This window comes from Bos javanicus, chromosome 10 (assembly GCF_032452875.1).
Source record: "Bos javanicus breed banteng chromosome 10, ARS-OSU_banteng_1.0, whole genome shotgun sequence".
Lineage (NCBI taxonomy): Eukaryota > Metazoa > Chordata > Mammalia > Artiodactyla > Bovidae > Bos > Bos javanicus.
In genome coordinates this window covers 78,285,711-78,310,172 of record NC_083877.1, presented here as the reverse complement: position 1 = coordinate 78,310,172, position 24,462 = coordinate 78,285,711, and the positions used below count along the sequence as shown (strand labels likewise).

Here is a 24,462-nt window from a genome sequence, read left to right as displayed (position 1 = left end):
CTCCAGGTCTTGTTTTTGCTGACTGTATAGAGCGTCTCCATCTTTGGCTGCAAAGAATATAATGAATTTGATTTCGGTATTGACCATCTGGTGACGTCCATGTGTAGAGTCTTCTCTTGCATTGTCGGAAGAGGGTGTTTGCTATGACCAGTGCATTCTCTTGGAAGAACTCTATTAGCCTTTGCCCTGCTTCATTGTGTACTCCAAGGCCAATTTTCCCTGTTACCTCAGGTATTTCTTGACTTCCTACTTTTGCATTCCACTCCCGTATAATGAAAAGGACATCTTTTTTGGGTGTTAGTTCTAGACGGTCTTGTAGGTCTTCATAAAGTCATTCAACTTCAGCTTCTTCAGCATTACTGGTTGGGGCACAGACTTGGATGACTGTGATACTGAATGGTTTGCCTTGGAAATGAACAAACAGATCATTCTGTCATTTGAGATTGCATCCAAGTACTGCATTTTGGACTCTTGTTGACTATGATGGCTACTCCATTTCTTCTAAGGGATTCTTGCTCACAGTAGTAGATATAATGGCAAAATGATTTGATTTTGTGAGTTCATGTTACTAAGATCAGATCAGTTGCTCAGTCGTGTCCTACTCTTTGCGACCCCATGAATCGCAGCACACCAGGCCTCCCTGTCCATCACCAACTCCCGGAGTTCACTCAGACTCACATCCATCGAGTCAGTGATGCCATCCAGCCATCTCATCCTCTGTCGTCCCCTTCTCCTCCTGCCCCCAATCCCTCCCAGCATTAGAGTCTTTTCCAATGAGTCAATTCTTCGCATGAGGTGGCCAAAGTATTGGAGTTTCAGCTTCAGCATCAGTCCTTCCAAAGAAATCCCAGGGCTGATCTCCTTCAGAATGGACTGGTTGGATCTCCTTGCAGTCCAAGGGACTCTCAAGAGTCTTCTCCAACACCACAGTTCAAAAGCATCAATTCTTCGGCGCTCAGCCTTCTTCACAGTCCAACTCTCACATCCATACATGACCACAGGAAAAACCATAGCCTTGACTAGACGAACCTTTGTTGGCAAAGTAATGTCTCTGCTTTTGAATATGCTATTTAGCTTGGTCATAACTTTCCTTCCAAGGAGTAAGTGTCTTTTAATTTCATGGCTGCAGTCACCATCTGCAGTGATTTTGGAGCCCAGAAAAATAAAGTCTGACACTGTTTCTGCTCTTTCCCCATCTATTTCCCATGAAGTGATGGGACCGGATGCCATGGTCTTCGTTTTCTGAATGTTGAGCTTTAAACCAAATTTTCACTCTCCACTTTCATTTTCATCAAGAGGCTTTTGAGTTCCTCTTCACTTTCTGCCATAAGGGTGGTGTCATCTGCGTATCTGAGGTTATTGATATTATTCCCGGCAATCTTGATTCCAGCTTGTGTTACTTCCAGTCCAGCGTTTCTCATGATGTACTCTGCATAGAAGTTAAATAAACAGGATGACAATATACAGCCTTGACGAACTCCTTTTCCTATTTGGAACCAGTCTGTTGTTCCATGTCCAGTTCGAACTGTTGCTTCCTGACCTGCATACAGATTTCTCAAGAGGCAGATCAGGTGGTCTGGTATTCCCATCTCTTGCAGAATTTTCCACAGTTTATTGTGATCCACACAGTCAAAGGCTTTGGCATAGTCAAGAAAGCAGAAATAGATGTTTTTCTGGAACTCTCTTGCTTTTTCGATGATCCAGCGGATGTTGGCAATTTGATCTCTGCTTCCTCTGCCTTTTCTAAAACCAGCATGTTACTAAAGTTCATTTAAATCAGTAAACTGAAAAACTTCTAGATACAGTAACAGTGTTTCATAAAAAGTAGTGGAAGGATTCATTCAGCAAACAAACAGATTTTCTATAACCTAGTAATAATCATTTAAAAATACAATGTAAGTATTCTGCTTTTGGGTAGAGTGCAGGAGATGACAGCAGGTCAATACTTAACACCATAATGAGTAGAATCAATCAAGTAATTACCAAAATCCTACTTTTATAGACAGCAAGGAGCTTCAGACCAATAAACTAGACAAAATAAAATTCTATGAGGAAAGTTTTCTAAGTTAAAATATAATCTCTGGCTTTTCCACCCACCCATTTCCACTGAGGGTATTTGCTGATTTTGGTCATAGGGCTGACCATCAGCGTTTCCAGGCAGAGAACTTTTGTTGGGATTTAAAGAAACCAGAAAGCTATTAGACATTTAGAAATTGGAAACTTGAATAGACTTAAACAAATGGCTGTTTTTTCCCTGGGAGCAATTGTGGATTGCAGTGCTGTACACAAGTCTGTGAGGCTAGACAAAAATCTATTGAAAGGCAGAGGACAATCTTTTGCATTCTTCAAAGATCTGCTAGGGAAGTAAGCCTGACCAAAGAACAATGAAACTTGCCACTTCAAGATATTTGCCAGTGTTTGAGGCTTATATTGGTTAGGCTGGAGGCAAGAGAGACAGGCTAGAATATAAGACTATTAAAGGTAAGTCTCCTACAGCGACAGGAAGGAATGGATGAAAACCCACCATATTCTCCATCCAGCTCTAACCCAGCGAAATTTCTGACTGAATTGGAGTGATCACTTCCTCTTATATTCTGCCTGTTGGCAGAACTGAAGACATTATGATGGATGATAAATCATCTGTAACCAATATGGTTCTTTTACAAACAAAAATAGATTCATTGGGAAAATATTATAAAAGTTTAGTGATTTCGTTTGCAAATACAAATAAATTTATACACATGAATTACAAATGGATTAAAGTTAATATTTAAATATCTCTATTTTAAACAAATTCACCCAAGTGGCAATATAAATTGGCACAACTACCTTAGAAAACAGTCTGTGATTTCATCCAGAAAATATATATTACTGAAACTCAGGAATTTCATTCCTCAGTGTATACTTCAGTGAAACTCTTACATATATTTTTATAAGACTATTATAGCATCAGTTGTCTTAATAGCTCCAAGTGGAAATAAGTTGAACGTCCATCAACAGAAGGAGGTCTCAATAATTTGTGGCACAATGTACTATTTTACAGCAAAAAATAAAACAAAACAAAACAGTCCCCCTAAAACCTTAGCTATAGACAACAACAGGATGAATCTCACAGCATCGAGAAAGAGAAGCAAGGCACAATAGATTGTATTCAATTCATATAAAGTTCAAAGAGAAACAAAAATAAATTATAATATTTATGGATGCATAACATATATAGTAAAACTAAATAAAAGCAAGGAACTGATAATGATAAAAATTCAGAATATTGGGTGGAAGAGATAGTTGTGATTGGGCCAAGAATGTGTTTGCTCTTTATCCCTTAAGGCTTTGGCCAAGCATCTATTCACTCTGAGGTGATTTACTATAATTAATAAATGTATGCTTAATTCAAACTATGTATGAATTAAATAATGATTTCTAGTACTAGAAACATTGTAAAAGTCTACAACATCTGACAAAAATTGAATTATGCTTCATCAACCAATCATATCCTTTTCAGAGTAAATATACAGATGGTGGCTCAGATGGTAAAGAATCTGCCTGCAATGTGGGAGACGCAACTTCGAACCCTGGGTTGGGAAGATCTAGGATGGGAAGATCCCTTGGAGAAGGCAATGGGTAATTATTCCAGTATTCTTGCCTAAAAAATTCCAAGGACAGAGGAGCCTGGTGAGCCACAGTCCGTGGCCTTGCAAAGAGCTGGACACAACTAAGAAAGTAACATTTCACTTTCCTACAGATGCATATTGATTTACACATGGTATACTATGGAGAGTATAGTTCAAATTTGAACATAATTGTACTATTTAGATTTAAATTACTCATACATTAGCCAAGTAAAATAAACACTACTACCAGATGTTTCACATTACCTCTAAACAAAACAAAAGGAAAATACTAATGCTGCCAAAGAATGCTGACAAGATATTTTATGACAATTTTTCTTCCAACACTTTTGAAAGGAAGAATCAGTTTCACAGTTTTTTATGCCTCAGGCCTCAAATTCTCTGAAGTTGTTTTAGATGTAATAACAGGAACTGATGGGAAAAAAAATCACTTATTATATGTCATCCATGAATCATGCTTTTTTTCCCCAAGGAATCTCTTCAGGAATAACTGTCATAATTCTAGAATTTAAAAAAATCATAATAAAAAACTACTTTTTTAGAGAAAAAGTCACTACTAAAAATAGGCAACATTTCTGCTTATTAATTAAACTAATAAAAGAGTATATTTATCCTCTGTTTCTAGGATGGACCTTCCACAAAGCAACAATTTTGGTCCACTACTAAGATTTCATATAACTCTTTTAGGTAATTCCATTTAGTAGCATGGCTCAACTAACTTTTGTATAATGACAAAATCTCAGTATCAACTGAAAGATGGAATTATCTTTCTTTTGAGTTACAGGCTGATTAACATAAGGTCACTTACGAAGAACCTCAAATTCAGTAAGTCCAAAACTTATCCCACTTGCTCTCAAACATTCCTTTTTCCTCTCCTCCTTAGATTAACAGCAACACAATCTACTTAGATTCCCATGCCAGAAACCTGAGTCAATCTTTCCACTTTCCCTTAGATATTCAATAAATCACCAAGTACAGTTGATTCTATTTTCTTAAATAATATTTCTTGAATATGAGTTGTTTTTCTTCAACCTCATGGCCATGCCTTAGTTCAAGTCTCAATCACTGCCTATATTCCTGCAACCTGGTTTCCTTCCTTATAAATGGAACCTTTCTTCTCCACTGAAATAAGATCTCTCATTTATCAAAATAAAGTCATCACCCCGATTATGCCACTTTCTTTCTTAAAATCACATAATGGCACTTGATAGTTTTCAGTTTCTTAACATGGCATAAAGGTTCATTGCCAGTCCTACATCTCAACAGTCTTTATTTTATACCCTATGATCTGGTGTCATATTATCTCCTTTTTATGATTTCACAAATGCCTCTGCTTCTATATAGAATTTCAATTTGCTCAGTATACCTCTTAGAAAGATTTTGCTGATTATCTTTTTTGAACAAGTGTCCTACCTATATATTCCATAGAATATTTTCTTCACCTTTATCATTTAACACATATTGCAATTATAACTGGAGAAGGCAATGGCACCCCACTCCAGTACTCTTGCCTGGAAAATCCCATGGACGGAGGAGCCTGGTAGGCTGCAGTCCATGGGGTCGCTAGGAGTCAGACACGACTGAGCGATTTCACTTTGACTTTTCACTTTCATGCATTGGAGGAGGAAATGGCAACCCACTCCAGTGTTCTTGCCTGGAGAATCCCATGGACAGAGGAGCCTGATGGGCTGCTGTCTATGGGGTCGCACAGAGTCGGACACGACTGAAGCGACTTAGCAGCAGCAGCAGCAATTGTAAGAGCACCTTTAAGCATCACAAAAAATTAATTCAACAAGCTCAGTTTTATTAATTCCTATTTTATCTTTTGAAAAATGAGGGATCTGGATTAGACTTAAGGTTCTTCCCAGCTAAACTATTTTATGAATTTATATCAAGTTGGAAAGAGTCTCTTTACATGCCTGACTTTTCTCCCCAACTTTCTGCTAGAATGTAACCATGGTATTAATTCCTGATGTTGCCCATACAAAACACCTGAGATACTGAAAGTAACAGAATATAACATAAAGATTAATGAATTTAACTTATTTAAAAATAATGTAATCAATTGAAGAACTATTTACTAACAGCTTGAATTTATTGAAATTGATTTAGAAAAGTGTGATCAAATCAAAGTTAACAATTTGTTAAGATCTTTACATATCATTGTTAACAGTGTAACTCAGTCTTGTTTATCCTTGACTACTGCTATCCAGTTGTTAAATTTTATTCATGGAAAAGATAGTAAGTTCAGTTCTCATTAGATTTTAAACTGCTTTTAGAGAAGGGCCACACGTTATGCAAGAATACTAATAATCCACAGAATTTAGTAAGATGTAAAGACAGAAAAATGTGACTATGCTGTAATATTCAAAGAGTAAGGTCAATTTTTCAGTTATTGTACTGTTAATTTTAAATTGAAATTGGCCTACTGTGTTATCAAAGGAGCCAGAAAAATTTATTAGAAGACTAATATTATTTACAACTGGTGAGAGACAGTAAGAAAAAGAAATTAAAATGATAAAGAAATACTTTATGCACAATAATGCTTATATACAGTGCCTTCTTAAGTAAATTTTCAATGAGTTTTACAAGAAAGGGTTCCTTTTTTGATTTTCCTACCATGTATTGATGATGGTAGATGAAATCTGATGATGATTATCTGATATGCATATTTTAATTCAAACAGAATAACTGGGAGTTAAATGATATCCCAACACAAGTAAAGATTCAATAGTATAAAGAAAAGACAATTTGTTGCCCACCTTCCCTCCAAGATACTAAGTTTTTGTAGAGGTGAAAAATGCCATACTATACCTTGATTTCTTCTATTTCATCTGGTACTATCTTGTATGCTGATATAGTCCCACCCAACCTGAAATTAGGAGAAAAAAATACTCTCAAAACCAGCAACAGTGTATTAAAAATATGGACTATTTTTGCCATTAGCAGCCGAGTGCCACCAGTAATTGCCCATTACCCACCCCAATAACTATGGAGGAGAAAAACAACCATTTTGTACTCAGGTTTCCCATATAGTAGTTTAAAAAGACAGATAATAAATGACTACTGAAGGAGGAAACATAAGTTAGATTTTTAACCATAATTAAGCTTCTCTTATTGATGGTTTTTATGATGCTCAAACTGCCACTTTGATTAATAGATTCTGTCACAACTAAGATGTATCAAGAACAGTATCTGACATGTCTGTTTTCATGGCATCATGAAACACAGCTAGGTTTAAAATACTTATACCATCAGTATTCTACAGCACTGCACTCAGGTAGACTGATTCCAAATTTCATGTTATTTTCCTTACAACATTCTGCTTTCCTGACTCAAGAAAGGACAATGCTAGAAGTAGCAGTAGAGTAATTTACTCTAGTCAATATGTGGAAGTATTACATTGGCAGTAACAGTGGTAGTCATAGCAATAATACTACAGTTAGTAGTATACTGAGTATTTACTATATGCCAAACACTCAATTGTCAGGTTTTACGTGGTTTTTTTTTTTTTTCTCATTTAACTCTAATAAATTATAATAAGGATTATGAAAAAATGAGACAAGCAATTTTTGAAAGTCTCACAGCTAGAAATGGCAGACTGGGCTTAAGATAAGCAGTCCTATCTTCCAAAAATTGATAAGCAGATTCTTAAATTCATATGGCAATTTAAGGGACACAGAATAATCAATCTTGAAAAGATGAAAGTTGGAGGATTTATATTTTCTGATATCAAGTTACTAAAGAGCTACAATAATCAAGACAATGTGGAGCTGGCATAAGAATAGACATACAAAGCAACAGAGTACAACTGAAAGTCTGGAAACAAATATCACATTGACGATCAACTAGCTTTTGTTTTCCTTTTATTTTATTGTAATTTACTTTTTGCTTATTAAATAAATTTTATTTTACTGTAAATATTGTAATTTGAAATTTTAACCATTTTTAAGTGTACAATTAAATGATAAATAATGGGCAACCATCAGTACTATCTATTTCTAAAACTTACCCATTACATAAACAGAAACTCTATTTAAAAAAAAAAACACAAAAAAACAGAAACTCTATAATCATTAAGGAATAACTTCTCATTTTCTCCTACCCCCATTTCCTGGTAACTACTAACCAACTTTGTCTTTACGAATTTGACTACTCTAGGAAACTCACAAAGAGAAATCATACAATACTTGTCCTTTTGTGTCTGGAAAATGTTACCCTGCCTTGTTTTCAAGCTTCATCCACACTGCAGCACTGTATCAGAACTTCATTCCTTTTTTATGACCGTATAATTTCCACTGTATGTATATACCATATTTATTTATCCATTCATCTGTTAATGGAAACTTAGATTGCTTCAATTTTTTGGCTACTGTAAACAATACTGCAATAAACATTAGCATACAATATCCGAATCTCTCTCTCCAGTTCTTTTGGATATTTACCTAGGAGGTGGAACTGCTCAATCATATAGTAATTCCAAGTTGAGCATTTGAAAAGACCACCAAACAGTTTTCTGAAGTGGCTGTACAGATTTTATTCATACATTACCACCAAGAATGCATGAGGGTTCCAATTTATCCACATCTTCATCAATATTTGTTATTCTATTTTTTTTAATGGCTACCCTAATGGGTATAAAGGAGAAGGCAATGGCAACCCACTCCAGTACTCTTGTCTGGAAAATCCCATGGACGGAGGAGCCTGGTAGGCTGCAGTCCATGGGGTCGCACAGAGTCAGACACGACTGAAGCGACTTAGCAGCAGCAATGTGTATAAGGGCTTCCCTGGTGGCTCAGAGGTTAAAGCATCTGGCTGCAATGTGGGAGACCTGGGTTTGATCCCCGGGTTGGGAAGATACCCTGGAGAAGGAAATGGCAACCCACTCCAGTATTCTTGCCTGGAGAATCCCATGGACGGAGGAGCCTGGTGGGCTACAGTCCACGGGGTCGCAAAGAGTCAGACACGACTGAGCCGACTTCACTTTCACTTTCAATGGGTATAAAGTATCTTTTCGTATTCTTATTGGCCACTTGTGTCTCTTATCTAAAGAAATAACAATTCAAGTGCTCTGACAATTTTTTAATTGGGTTTTCTTTTTTGCTGGTGAGCTGTAGGAGTTTTTTTTTTTTTTTATGTATTCTGGATATTAAACCCGTATCTAAGATATTATTTCCAGATATTTTCTCTCATTCTGTAGGTTGTCTTTTATTTTCTTGATAATAGACTTTGATGCACCAAAACTTTTAATTTTGGTGAAGTCCTGTTTATGTACTTTTTTCTTTTATTGCTCACCTTACTGGTGTAATGCATAAGAATCAATTGCCAACTCCAATGTCTTGAAGGTTTATTACTACATTTTCTTGAAAGTGTTTTATTATTTTAGTGCTTCTATTTAGGGTACTGATCCATATTGAGTTAATCTTTGTATATGGCACGAGATACCATTTTAAGTTAATTCTTTTCCATGTAGAAATCCAATCATTTAGCACCATTTCTTTCCCAAAGCTGTTCTCACAGCTTTGACTCAGCACCCTTGCCTAAAGTCAGTTTTCCATGGATACAGGTTTATTTCTGGATCCTTAGTTTTACACTATTGGTCTACAGGTCTGTCTGTATTTTTAGATGCTATTTTAAATGGAACAGCTTTAAATTTGTTCTTCAGATTGTTCACTGCTGATGTGTAGAAGCAAATGGTTTTCCTGTGTTGATCTTATACTCTGCAACTCTGATGAACTTGATTATTGATTTCTAGTAACTTTCTTTTGGATTCTCCAGGATTTTCTATACACAGGATCATGTTATCTATGAATAAAGATAGATTTACTTCTCACTCAACCGTCTGGATACCTTTTATGTCCTGCCTTTGTCTAAATACTCTGATTAGAACTTCCAATGTTCAGTATCAGTGGTGAAGCTTTCCATTTTTCACAATTGAATATGATGTCAGTTGTGGGATTTTCACAAATGCTTTTTATCAAGTTAAGTAGATCCCCTTCTATTTCTAGTTTTCTGAGTGTTTTTACCATGAAGAGATGCTGGATTTTTGTTAAATGTTTTCCCTGTGTCAAATGAGATGATCATCTGGTTTTTTGCCTTTCAATCTTTCTATTAATGTGGTATATTACAGTAATTAATTTTCTTATGTTGAACTACCCTTGAATCCTGGGGGTAATCTGACTTGGTCACCATGTATAATCCTTTTAATACATTGTTGGATTCAGTGCCTTAATATTTCCTTGAGTCCTCAAAAAAAAAAAAAAGGATTATACACGGTGACCAAATCAGATTAACCCAGGAATTCAAGGGTAGTACAATATAAGAAAATGTCGAACTTTCTTTGGGATTGGAATGAAAACTGACCTTTCCCTGTCTGTGGCCATCACTGAGTTTTTCAAATTTGCTGGCATATTGAGTCCAACACTTTAACAGCATCATCTTTTAGGATTTGAAATAGCTCAGCTGGAATTCTATCACCTCCACTAGTTTTGTTTGTAGTAATGCTTCCTAAGGTCCACTTGACTTCACACTTAAAGATGTCTGGCTCGAGGTGAGTGACCACACCACTGTGGTTATCTAAATTAAAATTCATTAGAAATAGAAATATTTATAGGTAATTAAAAAGTTTCTCAAAAATAGTTTGATTTTTCTCCCAAAGTCATATCTTCCTCTTCTACAGTTTTCCCCAATTTTTGTTATGATAAATGTTAATTGACCCAGTAGTGCATGTCAGAAGTGTAAAAATCTTCTAAATGTCTGTCTTTCTCAACCCCTATATAACATTCCATGGTGGCTCAGATGGTAAAGCGTCTGTCTGCCTACAATGAGGGAGACCTGGGTTAGATCCCTGGGTTGGGAAGATCTCATGGAGAAGGAAATGGCAACCCACTCCAATATTCTTGCCTGGAAAATCCCATGCAGAGAGGATCCTTGCAGGCTACGCTCCATGGGGTTGCAAAGAGTTGGACACAACTGAGTGACTTCACTTTCACTTTCACATAATTTAATGAGTCATATTTCTATTTGCCATAATTAATCTGGAAAATATTCATTCCTCAATTTTTACTTTATTACTTTAAGATTTTATTATTTCTAACCATGGTTTTACGAGTATCCTCATCATAGCTGTACAAACCTTATCTTTCCACGATGTAATTTTTGCCATGTCACATCCTAATTAATAAATGGGCAATACCTTAAGAAGTGTGACAAAAATTCCTTTTATAAACTTGACTCCTTAAGTCTATTTCTTGTTTCATTTCCTGTCACCCCTTCATAATACCTGTTTGTTACAGCCATGCCCAACTGTCAATAGTTTCATAAATGCATTATGCAACCCTTTGCTTTATGTCTCTCAATTACCTGTATCTTGAATATTCTTCTCCATCCCCAAAACTTCAAATCACCATTCAGGAATCAAATACCACTTTCAGAACACTTATACAAACTCTGGAAGCAGAAATAGGCCCCTTCTCTACTATGACTAGTGCCTTCCTCACAGCATTATAGCTATATTGTAATTATCTGCTTAGAGATCTATATTCTCCACTAGATAATGAAGGTATAGATTATATTTAAATTACTTTCTATATTTGGCAAATAGTGAGTACTTATAGTTTGAAAAATCAGCATACATTTGGTGAACGAATGAATTAGTTCAGGGGAATCAGACATATGACATTTCACCAAGATCCTCAGCAAAAATCTTTTTTCAAAGCAGTATCTCCAGACTTCTGGATCAACATGGTGAAGTAGGAAGATGTGGAAATCAACATCCTGCATGAACACATTAAAAATACATCTATATTAGTCTAGGAGGTGTGTTAAAACAGATCTTGGTTTATGGAAGAGAGTGTTCTGCCTATGTTTTCCTCTAGGAGTTTTATAGTATCCAGCCTTATATTTAGGTCTTTAATCTATTGTGAGTTTATTTTTGTGTGTGGTGTTAGGGAGTTTTCTAATTTCATTCTTTTATATGAAGCTGTCCAGTTTTTCAAGTATTACTTATTAAAGAGGCTGTCTTTTCTCCACTGTACATTCTTTGCTTCTTTTGTGATAAATTAATAGATCATAAGTGTGGGGAGTTATTTCTGGGCTTGCTATCCTGTTCCATTGATCTATAAGTTAGTTTTTATGCCAAAACCATATGGTTTTGATTACTGTAGTTTTGTAGTATAGACTGAAGTCAGGCATCTAATTCTTTCCACTCTATTTTGCTTTGGCTATTCACAGTCTTTTGAGTTTCCATACAAATTGTAAAATATTTTTGTTCTAGATCTGTGAAAAATGCCACTGGTAATTTGATAGGGATTGCATTAAGCCTGTAGATTGCTTTGGGTAGTACAGTCGTTTTCACAATATTGATTCTCCCAGTTCAAGAAAATGGTATATTTCTCCCATCTGTGCCATTTTGTTCTTAAAGTTTTCATCAGTATCTTATAGTTTTCCAAGTACAGGTCTTTTGTCTCCTTAGGTAGGTTTATTCCTAGGTATTTCATTCTTTTTCATGTGACGGTAAATGGTATTGTTTCCTTAATTTCTCTTTTACCTTCTTTACTGTTGATGAGAATGTAAACTGGCACAAACACTATGGAGAACAGTATGGAGGTTCCTTAAAACATAAAAAGAGAGCAACCATATGATGCAGCAATCCCACTCCTGGGCATATACCTGGAGAAAATCATAATTTTAAAAGGTACATGCACCCCAGTGTTCACCGCAACACTATTTTAAATAGTCAGGACATGGAAGCAACTTAAATGTCCATCAACAGAAAAATAAAGAAGATGTGTTTCATATACAATGGAATATTATATTATTCAGCCATAAAAAAGAATGAAACAGTGCCATTTGCAACAACATGGCTGGACCCAGAGACTGTCATACTGAGTTAAGTATGACAGAAAGAAAACATGGTATGATACCACTTATATATAGAATCTAAAACATGGCACAAATAAATGCATCCACAAAACAGAAATACAGCCACAGATGTAGAAAACAATCTTATGGTTACTGGGGTAAAATGGCTGGGGGGAAGGATTAACTGCTAGATTTGGATGGACATACACATAATAGTATATATAAAACAGATAACTAATAAGGACCTACTGTATAGTACAGGGACTTTCAGTCAATACTCATTTAATAGCCTATATGGGAAAAGAATCTCAAAGAGTGCATGTGTTGTTCAGTCGCTCAGTCATGTTTGACTCTTTGCGATGCCATGGACTGCAGCACGCCAGGCTTCCCTGTCCTTCACCATCTCCCAGAGTTTGCTGAAACTCATGTCCATTGAGTCGGTGATACCATCCAACCATCTTGTCCTCTGTTGTCCCCTTCTCCGCTTGCCTTTGGTCTTTCCCAGCATCAGGGTCTTTTCTAATGAGTCAGCTCTTTGCATCAGGTGGCCAAAGATGTAACCAGCTGATGTGTGTGTATATATATATATATAACTGATTCACTTTGCTGCACAATAGAAAGTAACATTGTAAATCAACTACTGTTGTTTAGTCACTAAGTCATGTTGCACTCTCTTTTGTTCTCATGGACTGTGGCCCACCAGGTTCTTCTGGGAAGAACCTGGGATTTCCCAGACAAGAATATTGGATTAGGTTGCTATTTCCTTCCTCAGGGGAGCTTCCTCACCAGGGTTTGAACCTGCGTGTCCTGTACTGCAGGCAGATTCTTTACTGTACACTCCAATTAAAAAAAAAAAAAAATTCTACATAAGGAACAATCTTCACTAAAAACTAATAAAAACTGCTATAAAGACTCCTATACAACCAAGGCTGTAAGACAGATCCACAAGAAATCACATAGCAGGAGAAGTGATCAGATCAGGCCTTGTGTCCCTGGAAGGCGACTTGGAGGAAAAGGGAGATTACAGGAGTGGAGAGTCTTCCTGAAAAGGAAGTGGTTCCAGCCACATATTGGGTGTCCCAGCCCTGGGATCTGACACAGGTAACTCCTTGGCATCTTGAGCTCTGTTGGGACTAACAGGAAGGCTGTACTCAGCATGGACCTCACTCATGGTTCACTGCTCCCACAGCAGAACAGAGAGGGATAATTAGGACTGCACAAGTGGCTACCCAGTTGCCCACAATAGCCCCAGCATGTACCCCAGCCTGAGCTGAGCCAATGCTTCAGCTTCACTTACTTTTATGTCACAGTCACACACTGGATTGAGGGTTGTGGCAACTGGAAAGAGCTGAGGTATGGATGCAGAGTTTATTCAGACCTGGGTGAGTGTCTGAGCATAGCATGGTGGGTAGTATTTACTGAGAATGGATATCAGAAGAAACCTTGATCTCTGACAGTGGCCAGACTATCACTGCCTGCATCCCGATATACATTAAGAGGCTATGTGAGCTCTGCCTGTCCTGTGGTATGGCCCTACAACAGTACAGGGTTACTGGAGACTGGGAAGGAGCATGAGGCTATGGGGGAAAAGACTAGGCCAAAATGACTTAAAAATAAATGAGGTACCTTTATAAAAGATGCTCAAAGTTTGATGCCTAAAAGCCTTTGATTAGAAACTCCCCTCTTTAATATTTATGAATAACAGCCAAGTTCACTAGGCTTAAATGGATATTTTTTAATCTCATTATTCTTCTCCATTATTTTGGTAAATGAGAAGAGTTTCTGTTCCAACTTCATCAAGGAAGGAAAAAAACTAGAATTTATAGAGAATTTATAATAAACATTATACTAGGCATTTTTACATATACTGTCTCAGTGCAGTCTCCATGTATGGTTCAGGAAGGTTAATTTGCTTAGGGATATAATCTCATGGACAGAGGAGCCTGGTAGGCTGCAGTCCATGAGGTCGCAAAGACTCGGGCAAGACTGAGCAACTAACACTACAGACAGCTAACAAAGAGAAAAGTGTCATTTACCTACATCTATCTCATTTCAATGCCCAGACCTTTTCCCCCAGATGGTGCTAGTGGTAAAAGAAACCATTTGCCAATGCAGGAGACTTAAGAGACGTGGGATTGATTCCTGTCAGGAAGACCCCTTGGAGGAGGGCACGGCAACTCTCTCCAGTATTCTTGCCTGGAGAACCCCCATGGAGAGAGGAGCCTGGCGGGCTACAGTCCATAGTGTCACAGAGTCAAACACAGCTGAAGTGATTTAGCACACATACTTGTCTGTGTCAGATAATATGTATCTTAGAATTGTTTTCATATATAAATGTTATTCTAAAGACAGTAGTCATGTATGGATGTGAGAGTTGGACCATAAAGAAAGCTAAGTGCTAAAGAATTTATGCCTTTGAACTGTGGTGTTAGAGAAGACTCTTGAGAGTCCCTTGGACTGCAAGGAGATCCAACCAGTCCATCCTAAAGGAAATCAGTCCTGAATATTCATTGGAAGGACTGATGCTGAAGCTGAAACTCCAATACTTTGGCCATCTGATACAAAGAACCGACTCATTGGAAAAGACTCTGATGCTGGGAAAGATTGAAGGTGGGAGGAGAAGGGGACAACAGAGGGTGAGATGGTTGGATGGCATCACTGACAGGATGGACATGAGTTTGAATAGGCTCCAGGAGTTGGTGATGGACAGGGAAGCTTGGCGTGCTGCAGTCCATGAGGTCACAAAGAGTTGGACACGATTGAGCAACTGAACTAAAACTGAAAGACAGAGAATGCACTTTAGACTTCAGTTCATGTAAATATTAGAAAATTAAATTATCATTAAGAATATTAACTTAAATGTATTCTTAAATTCAAACAACTCATACAGATGATCACTGGGATACAACAAGTTTTGTTATAATGACTTACAAATTAAAAGATAAATAAATTTAGAAAGAACTTAGAAAATCTTTTAAGATCTTTAACAATTTGACCTGACCAGTAGTACTTAGTATATGTGTTCAAGCCTTTATTTATAAGAATGCTGTTGCCCTTATTTGCAGTTTAATGTTTTATAATCTTATATTTAATAAACACAAGTGAAATTTCATTGCATGTATTTCACATAATACAGTTACAGTAAACACAAAGAACTCATAGATCAAATGATAATTTGCCTAGGACTAACATAAATTAATCTCTTGCTGATATGCAAAGTGTATAATCCATAATTAAATGAGACTGGAGAGCAGAATTTAAATTATCTAAAACAGAAACATCTGTGAGTCTCTTAAAGCCTTATTTACAAAGATTCTTTTGATAATGCTACTAAAATTCTGTTAATCTATTTGCTAAAATAAAATGCCCAAACACTTTTGTTCATTGATTCAATACATACTTACTACACGTGTACCCCAATGTTCATCACAGCACTGTTTATAATAGCCAAGACATGGAAGCAACCTAGATGTCCATCAGCAGATGAATGGATAAGAAAGCTGTGGTACATATACACAATGGAGTATGACTCAGCCATTAAAAAGAATACATTTGAATCAGTTCTAATGAGGTGGATGAAACTGGAGCCTATTATACAGAGTGAAGTAAGCCAGAAGGAAAAACATAAATACAGTATACTAACACATATATATGGAATTTAGAAAGATGGTAACAATAACCCAGTGTACGAGACAGCAAAAGAGACACTGATGTATAGAACAGTCTTATGGACTCTGTGGGAGACGGAGAGGGTGGGAAGATTTGGGAGAATGGCATTGAAACATGTAAAATATCATGTAGGAAACGAGTTGCCAGTCCAGGTTCGATGCACGATGCTGGATGCTTGGGGCTGGTGCACTGGGACGGCCCAGAGGGATGGTATGGGGAGGGAGGAGGGAGGAGGGTTCGGGATGGGGAACACATGTATACCTGTGGCGGATTCATTTTGATATTTGGCAAAACTAATACAATTATGTAAAGTTTAAAAATAAAATAAAATTAGAAAAAAAAAAGACAAAAGAGACAAGGGAAAAAAAAATACATACTTACTGAGTACATATTATATGCTAGGCATGTTCCACGTATGAGAGAAAAGGCAGTGAACAAAACAAATCTGGTATTTATACTTATGGATCTTACTTTTACCAGGCATACAGGTATAAATAAACAAATAAATACGAAGATTTCAATCCAATAAGATCTATGAGGAAAACCAAAACACCAGGATGATGTGTTAGCATACACAAGATTGAGTGCTGCCAGTTAAGCTCTGAGAAAGTCATAACTTAAACTAAGGCCTGATATTAATTCTGAGTAATTGTATATATTCAAAGTACTAAAGCTATTCTAAAAATGAGCAAAAACTTATAATTCAAATTTTTCTCTAATTTAATGCCATTTTTATCAACACTGAATTTAAATAAGTGAGATTGTACATTTCTATATCACTTAGTCCAGGCTGAAAGTAACCTGACTTTATCTCTCCTGCCTCCTTTCCTTCTTTGCCTTTACTTTACCTTTCTTTCCTACTCCAATGTTATCCCAGGTTCAGATAAAGATCAACTGTATGCTTTTACCCTAGGCATTACTTGGGCTTCCAAGGAGCATTAGTGGTAAAGAACCTGCTTGACAATGTAGAAGACGTAAGAGACACAGGTTTGACCCCCAGTTAGGAAGATCCCCTGGAGAGGGCATGGCAACCCACTCCAGTATTCTTGCCTGGAGAATCCCATGGACAGAGAAGCCTGGCAGGCTATAGTCCACTGGGTTGCAAAGTCAGACATGACTGAAGCGACTTAGCATGCACGCAGGCATTACCTAAGTACCTCCAGAAGGAAATACCAACAACAAGGTGATTCATATTAGAAATCCTCAAATACTGAGGAACTGTAGGTACAAGGTACTACAGAAGGTGGACAATTTTAAGCTAGCAGATGGCTTATATATGAAGACTCTCAGTCTTCAGTACAGGTAAACAAACTTACTCTGATGGTGAAGGAAGAGGAGAAAGATCTCCAGGTAAAAAGCAGAAGTCAAGTTATTTGATGAGTTTGAAAAAGTAGAAAAGAGTACTGAGAGGGACTTCACTGAGCTGTAGGAAGAACTGAAAAAATGTAGCCAAGGTCTGGACCATAAAGAAGGCTGAGCATCAAACAATTGATGCTTTTGAATTATGGTGCTGAAAAAGACTCTTGAGAGTCACTTGGACTGTAGGGTGATCAAACCAGTCAATCCTAAAGGAAATCAACCTTGACTATTCACTGGAAGGACTGATGTTGAAGCTGAAGCTTCAATACTTTGGCTACCTGATGTGAAGAGCCAACTCACTTAAAAGGACCCTTATGCTGGGAAAGATTGAGGGCAGGAGGAGAAGAGGGTGATAGAGGATGAGATGGTTGGATAACATCATGACTCAAAGGATACAAATTTGAGCAAACTCTGGGAGATAGTGGAGGACAGAGAGCCTAGTGTGCTGCAGTCCATGGGGTTGCAGAGTCAGACACAACTTAGCGACTGAACAGCAACAAATCATACTGGGAAGGTATAGTAGGCAGGATAACGCCCCTGTGAATATGTTAGGCTGTATGGTTGTTGTTGTTATTTAGTCACGAAGAAATGTCTGACTCTTTGCGACTACATGGACTGTAGCCCACCAGGCTCCTCTGTCCATGGAATTCTCCAGGCAAGAATACTAGAGTGAGTTGCCATTTCCTCCTCCCAGCGATCTTCCTGACCCAGGGACTGAACCTGATTCTCCTGCACTAGCAGGTGGATTCTTTACCACTGAGCCATCAAGGAAGCCCAGGGTATCTGGCAGAGTCAAATTAAACCTGCAGATGGAATAAAGCTAATCAGCTGACTTTAAAATAGGGAATTTATTCTGGATTATCTTGTTGATTCTCAATGTAAAATTACAGATCAGATTAGATCAATCGCTCAGTCGTGTCCAACTCTTTGCAACCCCATGAATCGCAGCACGCCAGGCCTCCCTGTCCATCACCAACTCCTGGAGTTCACTCAGACTCACGTCCATTGAGTCAGTGATGCCATCCAGCCATCTCATTCTCTGTCGTCCCCTTCTCCTCTTGCCCCCAATCCCTCCCAGCATCAGAGTCTTTTCCAATGAGTCAACTTTTCGCATGAGGTGGCCAAAGTACTGGAGTTTCAGCTTCAGCATCATTCCTTCCAAAGAGATCCCAGGGCTGATCTCCTTCAGAATGGACTGGTTGGATCTCCTTGCAGTCCAAGGGACTCTCAAGAGTCTTCTCCAACACCACAGTTCAAAAGCATCAATTCTTCGGTGCTCAGCCTTCTTCACAGTCCAACTCTCACATCCATACATGATCACAGGAAAAACCATAGCCTTGACTAGACAGACCTTTGTTGGCAAAGTAATGTCTCTGCTTTTGAATATGCTATCTAGGTTGGTCATAACTTTCCTTCCAAGGAGTAAGCGTCTTTTAATTTCATGGCTGCAGTCATCATCTCTAGTGATTTTGGAGCCCAGAAAAATAAAGTCTGACACTGTTTCCACTGTTTCTCCATCTATTTCCCATGAAGTGGTGGGACCGGATGCCATGATCTTCGTTTTCTGAATGTTGAGCTTTAAGCCAACTTTTTCACTCTCCACTTTCACTTTCATCAAGAGGCTTTTGAGTTCCTCTTCACTTTCTGCCATAAGGGTGGTGTCATCTGCATATCTGAGGTGATTGATATTTCTCCCGGCAATCTTGATTCCAGCTTGTGTTACTTCCAGTCCAGCGTTTCTCATGATGTACTCTGCATAGAAGTTAAATAAACAGGCTGACAATATACAGCCTTGATGTACTCCTTTTCCTATTTGGAACCAGTCTGTTGTTGCATGTCCAGTTCTAACTGTTGCTTCCTGACCTGCATATAGGTTTCTCAAGAGGCAGGTCATGTGGTCTGGTATTCCCATCTCTTTCAGAATTTTCCACAGTTTATTGTGATCCACACAGTCAAAGGCTTTGGCATAGTCAAGAAAGCAGAAATAGATGTTTTTCTGGAACTCTCTTGCTTTTTCCATGATCCAGCAGATGTTGGCAATTTGATCTGGTTCCTCTTCCTTTTCTAAAACCAGCTTGAACATCAGGAAGTTCACGGTAGAGATAGTAATGTGAAGACTAGGATTCCTTATGTTGCTTGCTTTTAAACTGGAAGGGATGATGAGCCCTGGTAAGAAGGTGGCCACCAAGAGCTGGAAAAAGCAAGGAAAAGAATTCTCCCCTTCAGTCTCCAGAAAGGAATGTAGTCCTGCCCACATGTTGATCTCAGCCTAAGTGAGATGCTGTACTACTGTTGTGCGGTCGAGATCCTGTATGGGATTTCTAAATTATAGAACTGTAAGATAACAAGTATGTGCTGTTTCAAGCCATTTACAATCATCTATTATGGCAGCCACAGAAAACAAACATATAATGTCTAAAATAGATACAGCAAAGGGCACTGTATGAAATATGTATGCAAATATCAGAAGAAACAACTGCAAGAAACTGGTTGCTTCTGGAAACAGCAGGATAAAAGCATGTAGCTGGTTTTCATTGTTGTTATAAGTTATTTTAGCATTGTTTGATTTTTTAAAAACATGTGAATGTATTATTTCAATGAAAAATAAAAATTATTCATTTTGATATTTGGCAAAACTAATACAATTTGTAAAGTTTAAAAATAAAATAAAATTAAAAAATAAAAAGGAACAACAATACAAACAAAAAACGTTGTGTATATGGAGGAAAAATCCAATTTCTTTTTGAATGTTTGCCAGGAGTAAGAGTAGAAGATTCAGTTAAGCTGAGCTGCAGCTGTTCTTTTCACTGTTTTTATTTTTCACATTAACCAGCAATTATCTTTCAAACTTTTCTGTTGTTCTTACCTCTAACATATCTGTTCTTCCTTCTCAAGCAACACTATAAAAAAACAACAGGACTACCAGGAAGAAAGGTCTGTCTACAAATTATGGTTTTCAACAGTAAAATAGTTTATTTCACTTGCAAGTTAATTGCAGTGGGGTTAATAGAATTCATAGTACTGTATTAATCCATATTATTGACTGGAAACTTGTAGACAGAAGAACCTGTAGCTGGAGAATACCCCAACTTCAGGTCCATGAAACTAAACTAAACTAAACTCTGGTCATAACTTGAATGAGGAGACTAATTGTACAAAGACAGTCTGATTTTTAGAGAAAGTACAGAGTAAAAGCAAAATGCTCTGAGTGAAAACTTGGAAAAACACCATTCCAAGAAAAGATGATCTCCTTCCTCTACAGACTTTAAATATTCACTGGTAATCCCAATTCACTTGTCATGTAATCATATACATCATTTTTGTTAATGTTTCCAATATGTATGTTATTTTTACCACGCATTATAAATTACTTAGTAGGAAAATTTCTAATTTTTTAAAAAGGTACTACATTCAGTATTTAGCATTCTTGTATGCCAATTTTATATATAAATTAAATAAATAATATGGAGATATTTTGCATTGAGAAAGATGAACAATTCAGGATGGAACTTGTTCATTTTCTATTTTTATTTCTGTGTTTTCCCTGCTCCCTGCTAAGTGGTTCATCCAGGCATACTGCCAAAGCTAATTCAACTTTCTGACAACTTACCTCACACATTATAAGCTATTGAAGTTATAAATTTATAGCACTGAAGGAGCATATCTCTATAGCATTTTTCAGTCCAGCAACATGCATTTGTAAAATTCAGTAAAACACTAAAAGAAAAAAAAAATACCAAAGGTACTTTCAACAAGATTATAATTTTAATTGCCTTATCTACATTCTTATTCTCTGTTGAAAAAAAAAAAAATCTGCCAAAACCGCCAGAATGGCTCTCAACTGGCAGTGGTTTTGCTTCCTGTGACACTTGGCAATGTCTAGATATATGTTCATTAGTTATAGCTTCGATGGTAGTACTGGCATCCAGCAGGGAGAGACCAGAGGTGTTACTTAACATCCTACCATGCACAAGAGAGCCTCCCATGGCAATTAGCTAGCCCAAAATGACAAGAAAGCTGAGACTGAGAGACTCTGCACTAGAGGAATAGAGAAGTCAAACAGAAAATGACAAAACATTTTCTTAGAAGTATCTACAACATATTTATCATGGATTCTGATACAGATGAAGGTCTATTAGTTACGCCCTAGTCTGTCTTTCCAACATACTAATCACATGTATACCTGTGGCGGATTCATTTTGATATTTGGCAAAACTAATACAATTATGTAAAGTTTAAAAATAAAATAAAATTGGAAGAATAAAAAAAAAAATAAAAAAATAAAAAGTAACAAAGTTTCATTTATTAAAAAAAAATAATGAGCACCTAAATACACAAAGCCACCATACTGTGTACTGAATAGAATACAACAAAAAGTTTAGAATACGAAAAAAAGTTTAGAACACAAAGTAGTTTAGAGGTAAAAATCTTAAATAGACTCTAGCAGTGTATTAAATAAATAACACACTGAATAACTTGTCCAAGTAAGGTTCATCTCTGGAGTAGGGTTCAATGTAAATTAAAAAACATAAAACCATCTCAACAGATACTGGAAAAGTACTGGATAAAATTCTATATCAACTCCTGATTTAAATAAGCAAAATCTAAAAATTCAAGTAAATTAGGAATAGAAGGAAATTTCCAAAGGGGATATAGTAATACAATAAATCAAAATTAACATTATACTAAATGGTGAGACGTCAGAAACATTCTCACTAAAAAGTCAGGAAAGCATACAATCTTCAGCTATAGTTAAATTCACACATAAGAGCTTAGTAGAATAAATGAGAGCTGGAAGGTTAACAAGCAAAACTGAAATATCAATAACGATCAATCAGAAAATGTAGGAGAGAATAAAAGGACTACGATATTCACCACAGTAAATACATAAGAACATGAACACACATTCACACACACAAACACACTACTTACATATAAAGCCAATGAGAAATTTGAAAAATCTGCTTTTTAACCAAAGAAAGCCAAGTGTATGTACACATGCACATAACTGTTTGTAAGGGCAATCCTTTCGAATTCAGAGTCCTTCTGGACACCTAAAGGCAGATCCTCACAGTCAGAGGCTGGGTTGCAAACTTACAGCCTAGACTGAAGTCAATCGTTTAAGGTGATTTCTTTGGACATCTGCATGTATGGCTGTTTGTGTGAATGCCTTTTATCATGAATGAACTCTCTAAGCTAACAAAGTTCCTAACTCTCTTTCCCTATTTTCTTATATCTGGAACTTAAAAAGTTTACAATACTTCTCCGGAAACTGAAGATATTTGAGTTTGCAGGTCCAGATTTTACTCTATGTCAACTTGAGTGTAGAATTTCTGAGGACATTAAAACCATATATTGTCTTTTTATCTTCTGCAGAACCCAATTCCTAGAAAATGAATGCTCAATAATTATTTGTTGGTAACTGATTTTTGAATGATTTGGGGAAGATTTGTGTTAGAACAGTTCTGTACATAGTATCTGAAATAACTATACAGTTTACACATTTCAAGCATTAAAACATTTGCTTCTAAATTCTTTTTGATTGCCTTTTAGAAATGTTTGCTAGCAGATAAAACCTTTTTGGGTGACCCAGTGGTAAAGAATCCATCTGCCAATGCAGGAGACCCTGGTTCAATTCCTGGGTAGGAAGCTCACTGGAGAAGGAAATGGCAACTCACTCCAGTATTCTTGTTTGGGAAACCCCATGGACAGAGGAGCCTGGCAGGCTACAGTCCATGGGGTCACAGAGTCAGACACGACTGAGCAAGTAAACACCACCACACTGAATTCTAGGAATTTGGTTACAGGCTTACAGTCATAATCTAATGGTATGGGAAAGGAATAGTATAGCTAGAAATCACTATGATAAGCATTAGTAAACATACACAATCTTGATTAAAATTAGGCAATTTTCAACACATTATAGCAAATGAACTTGCTATAACAATGGAAATGAGAAACCATTACAGGAAGTTTCCTAGTGAAAATATAGAAGTTAAGAAATATCTTCCTTCCTGGCAGCCTACAAAATTCTATTTTCTTCTCCACAAATAGTATTAGAACAACTGAATATCCATATGCAAGTCAATGAAATCTGATTTCAACTTCACACCTTATAAAAAAGTTAAATGCAAAATTATAAAATTTTATAAGAAAATACAGGAAAAAAATCTTAGTGACTGAATTTGGCAAAGAGTTCATCAAAATTGAGAATTTTTGCTCTATAGAACACACTTAAGAAAATGAAAAGAAAAGCTACAGATTGAGAAAACATGTTGGCAACTCACAAATCCAACAAAGGGCTTATATATATCTTTACATAAGCTTTATATATATCTTTATATCTATATATAAGCTTTATATATATATATCTTTATATAAGAATATATAAAGAACTCTCAATATTCAACAGGAGTAAAGCAAACAACTCAATCAAAAATAAGTAAAAGATCTGAATGAAAACTTGACCAAAGTTGATATACATATGACAAATAAGTATAGGAAAAAATGTTCAAAATCATTAGCCAATATGAGAGGGAAGTGAAAACCATTAAGAGATACCACTACATACCTCTCAGAATGGCTAAAATAAAAGATACTGATGGGCAAACGTCAGACACAGAGCAATTAGAACTCTCATATATTGTTGGTGGGAATGTAAGGCGGTACAGCAGCTTAGGAAAACAATTTCACAATTTCTTAAAAGTTAAACATGATACTTGTTTTATAGAAAAATTTATACATGAATGTTTACAGCTGTTTAATTTATAATCTTTCAAAACCAGGGATATTAAAACAGGAGTTTCAGATTTTCATTGAAAACCGTAAAACTAAAAGATCTGGCACGTTAGGACAGGACGACACTAGCTGATAATGAACAGCACTTGTCCATGTACAGGGCATGCCACAGCTCTGCCCACTGCCCACACATACACAGAGTGAA

The 24,462-nt window shown here is 36.7% G+C and overlaps 1 protein-coding gene across 11 annotated transcripts in view; it reads right to left on the bottom strand.

The window, feature by feature from the left end:
• GPHN (gephyrin) overlaps positions 1–24,462 on the bottom strand; it is a 537,169-nt gene that overhangs the window by 330,632 nt on the left and 182,075 nt on the right. For all 11 annotated transcript variants that reach the window (XM_061429172.1, XM_061429169.1, XM_061429176.1 and 8 more), the window contains exon 3: positions 6,444–6,501. In XM_061429172.1, coding sequence (XP_061285156.1) covers positions 6,444–6,501 — 58 coding nt within the window. The remainder of the gene's footprint in view (positions 1–6,443; positions 6,502–24,462) is intronic.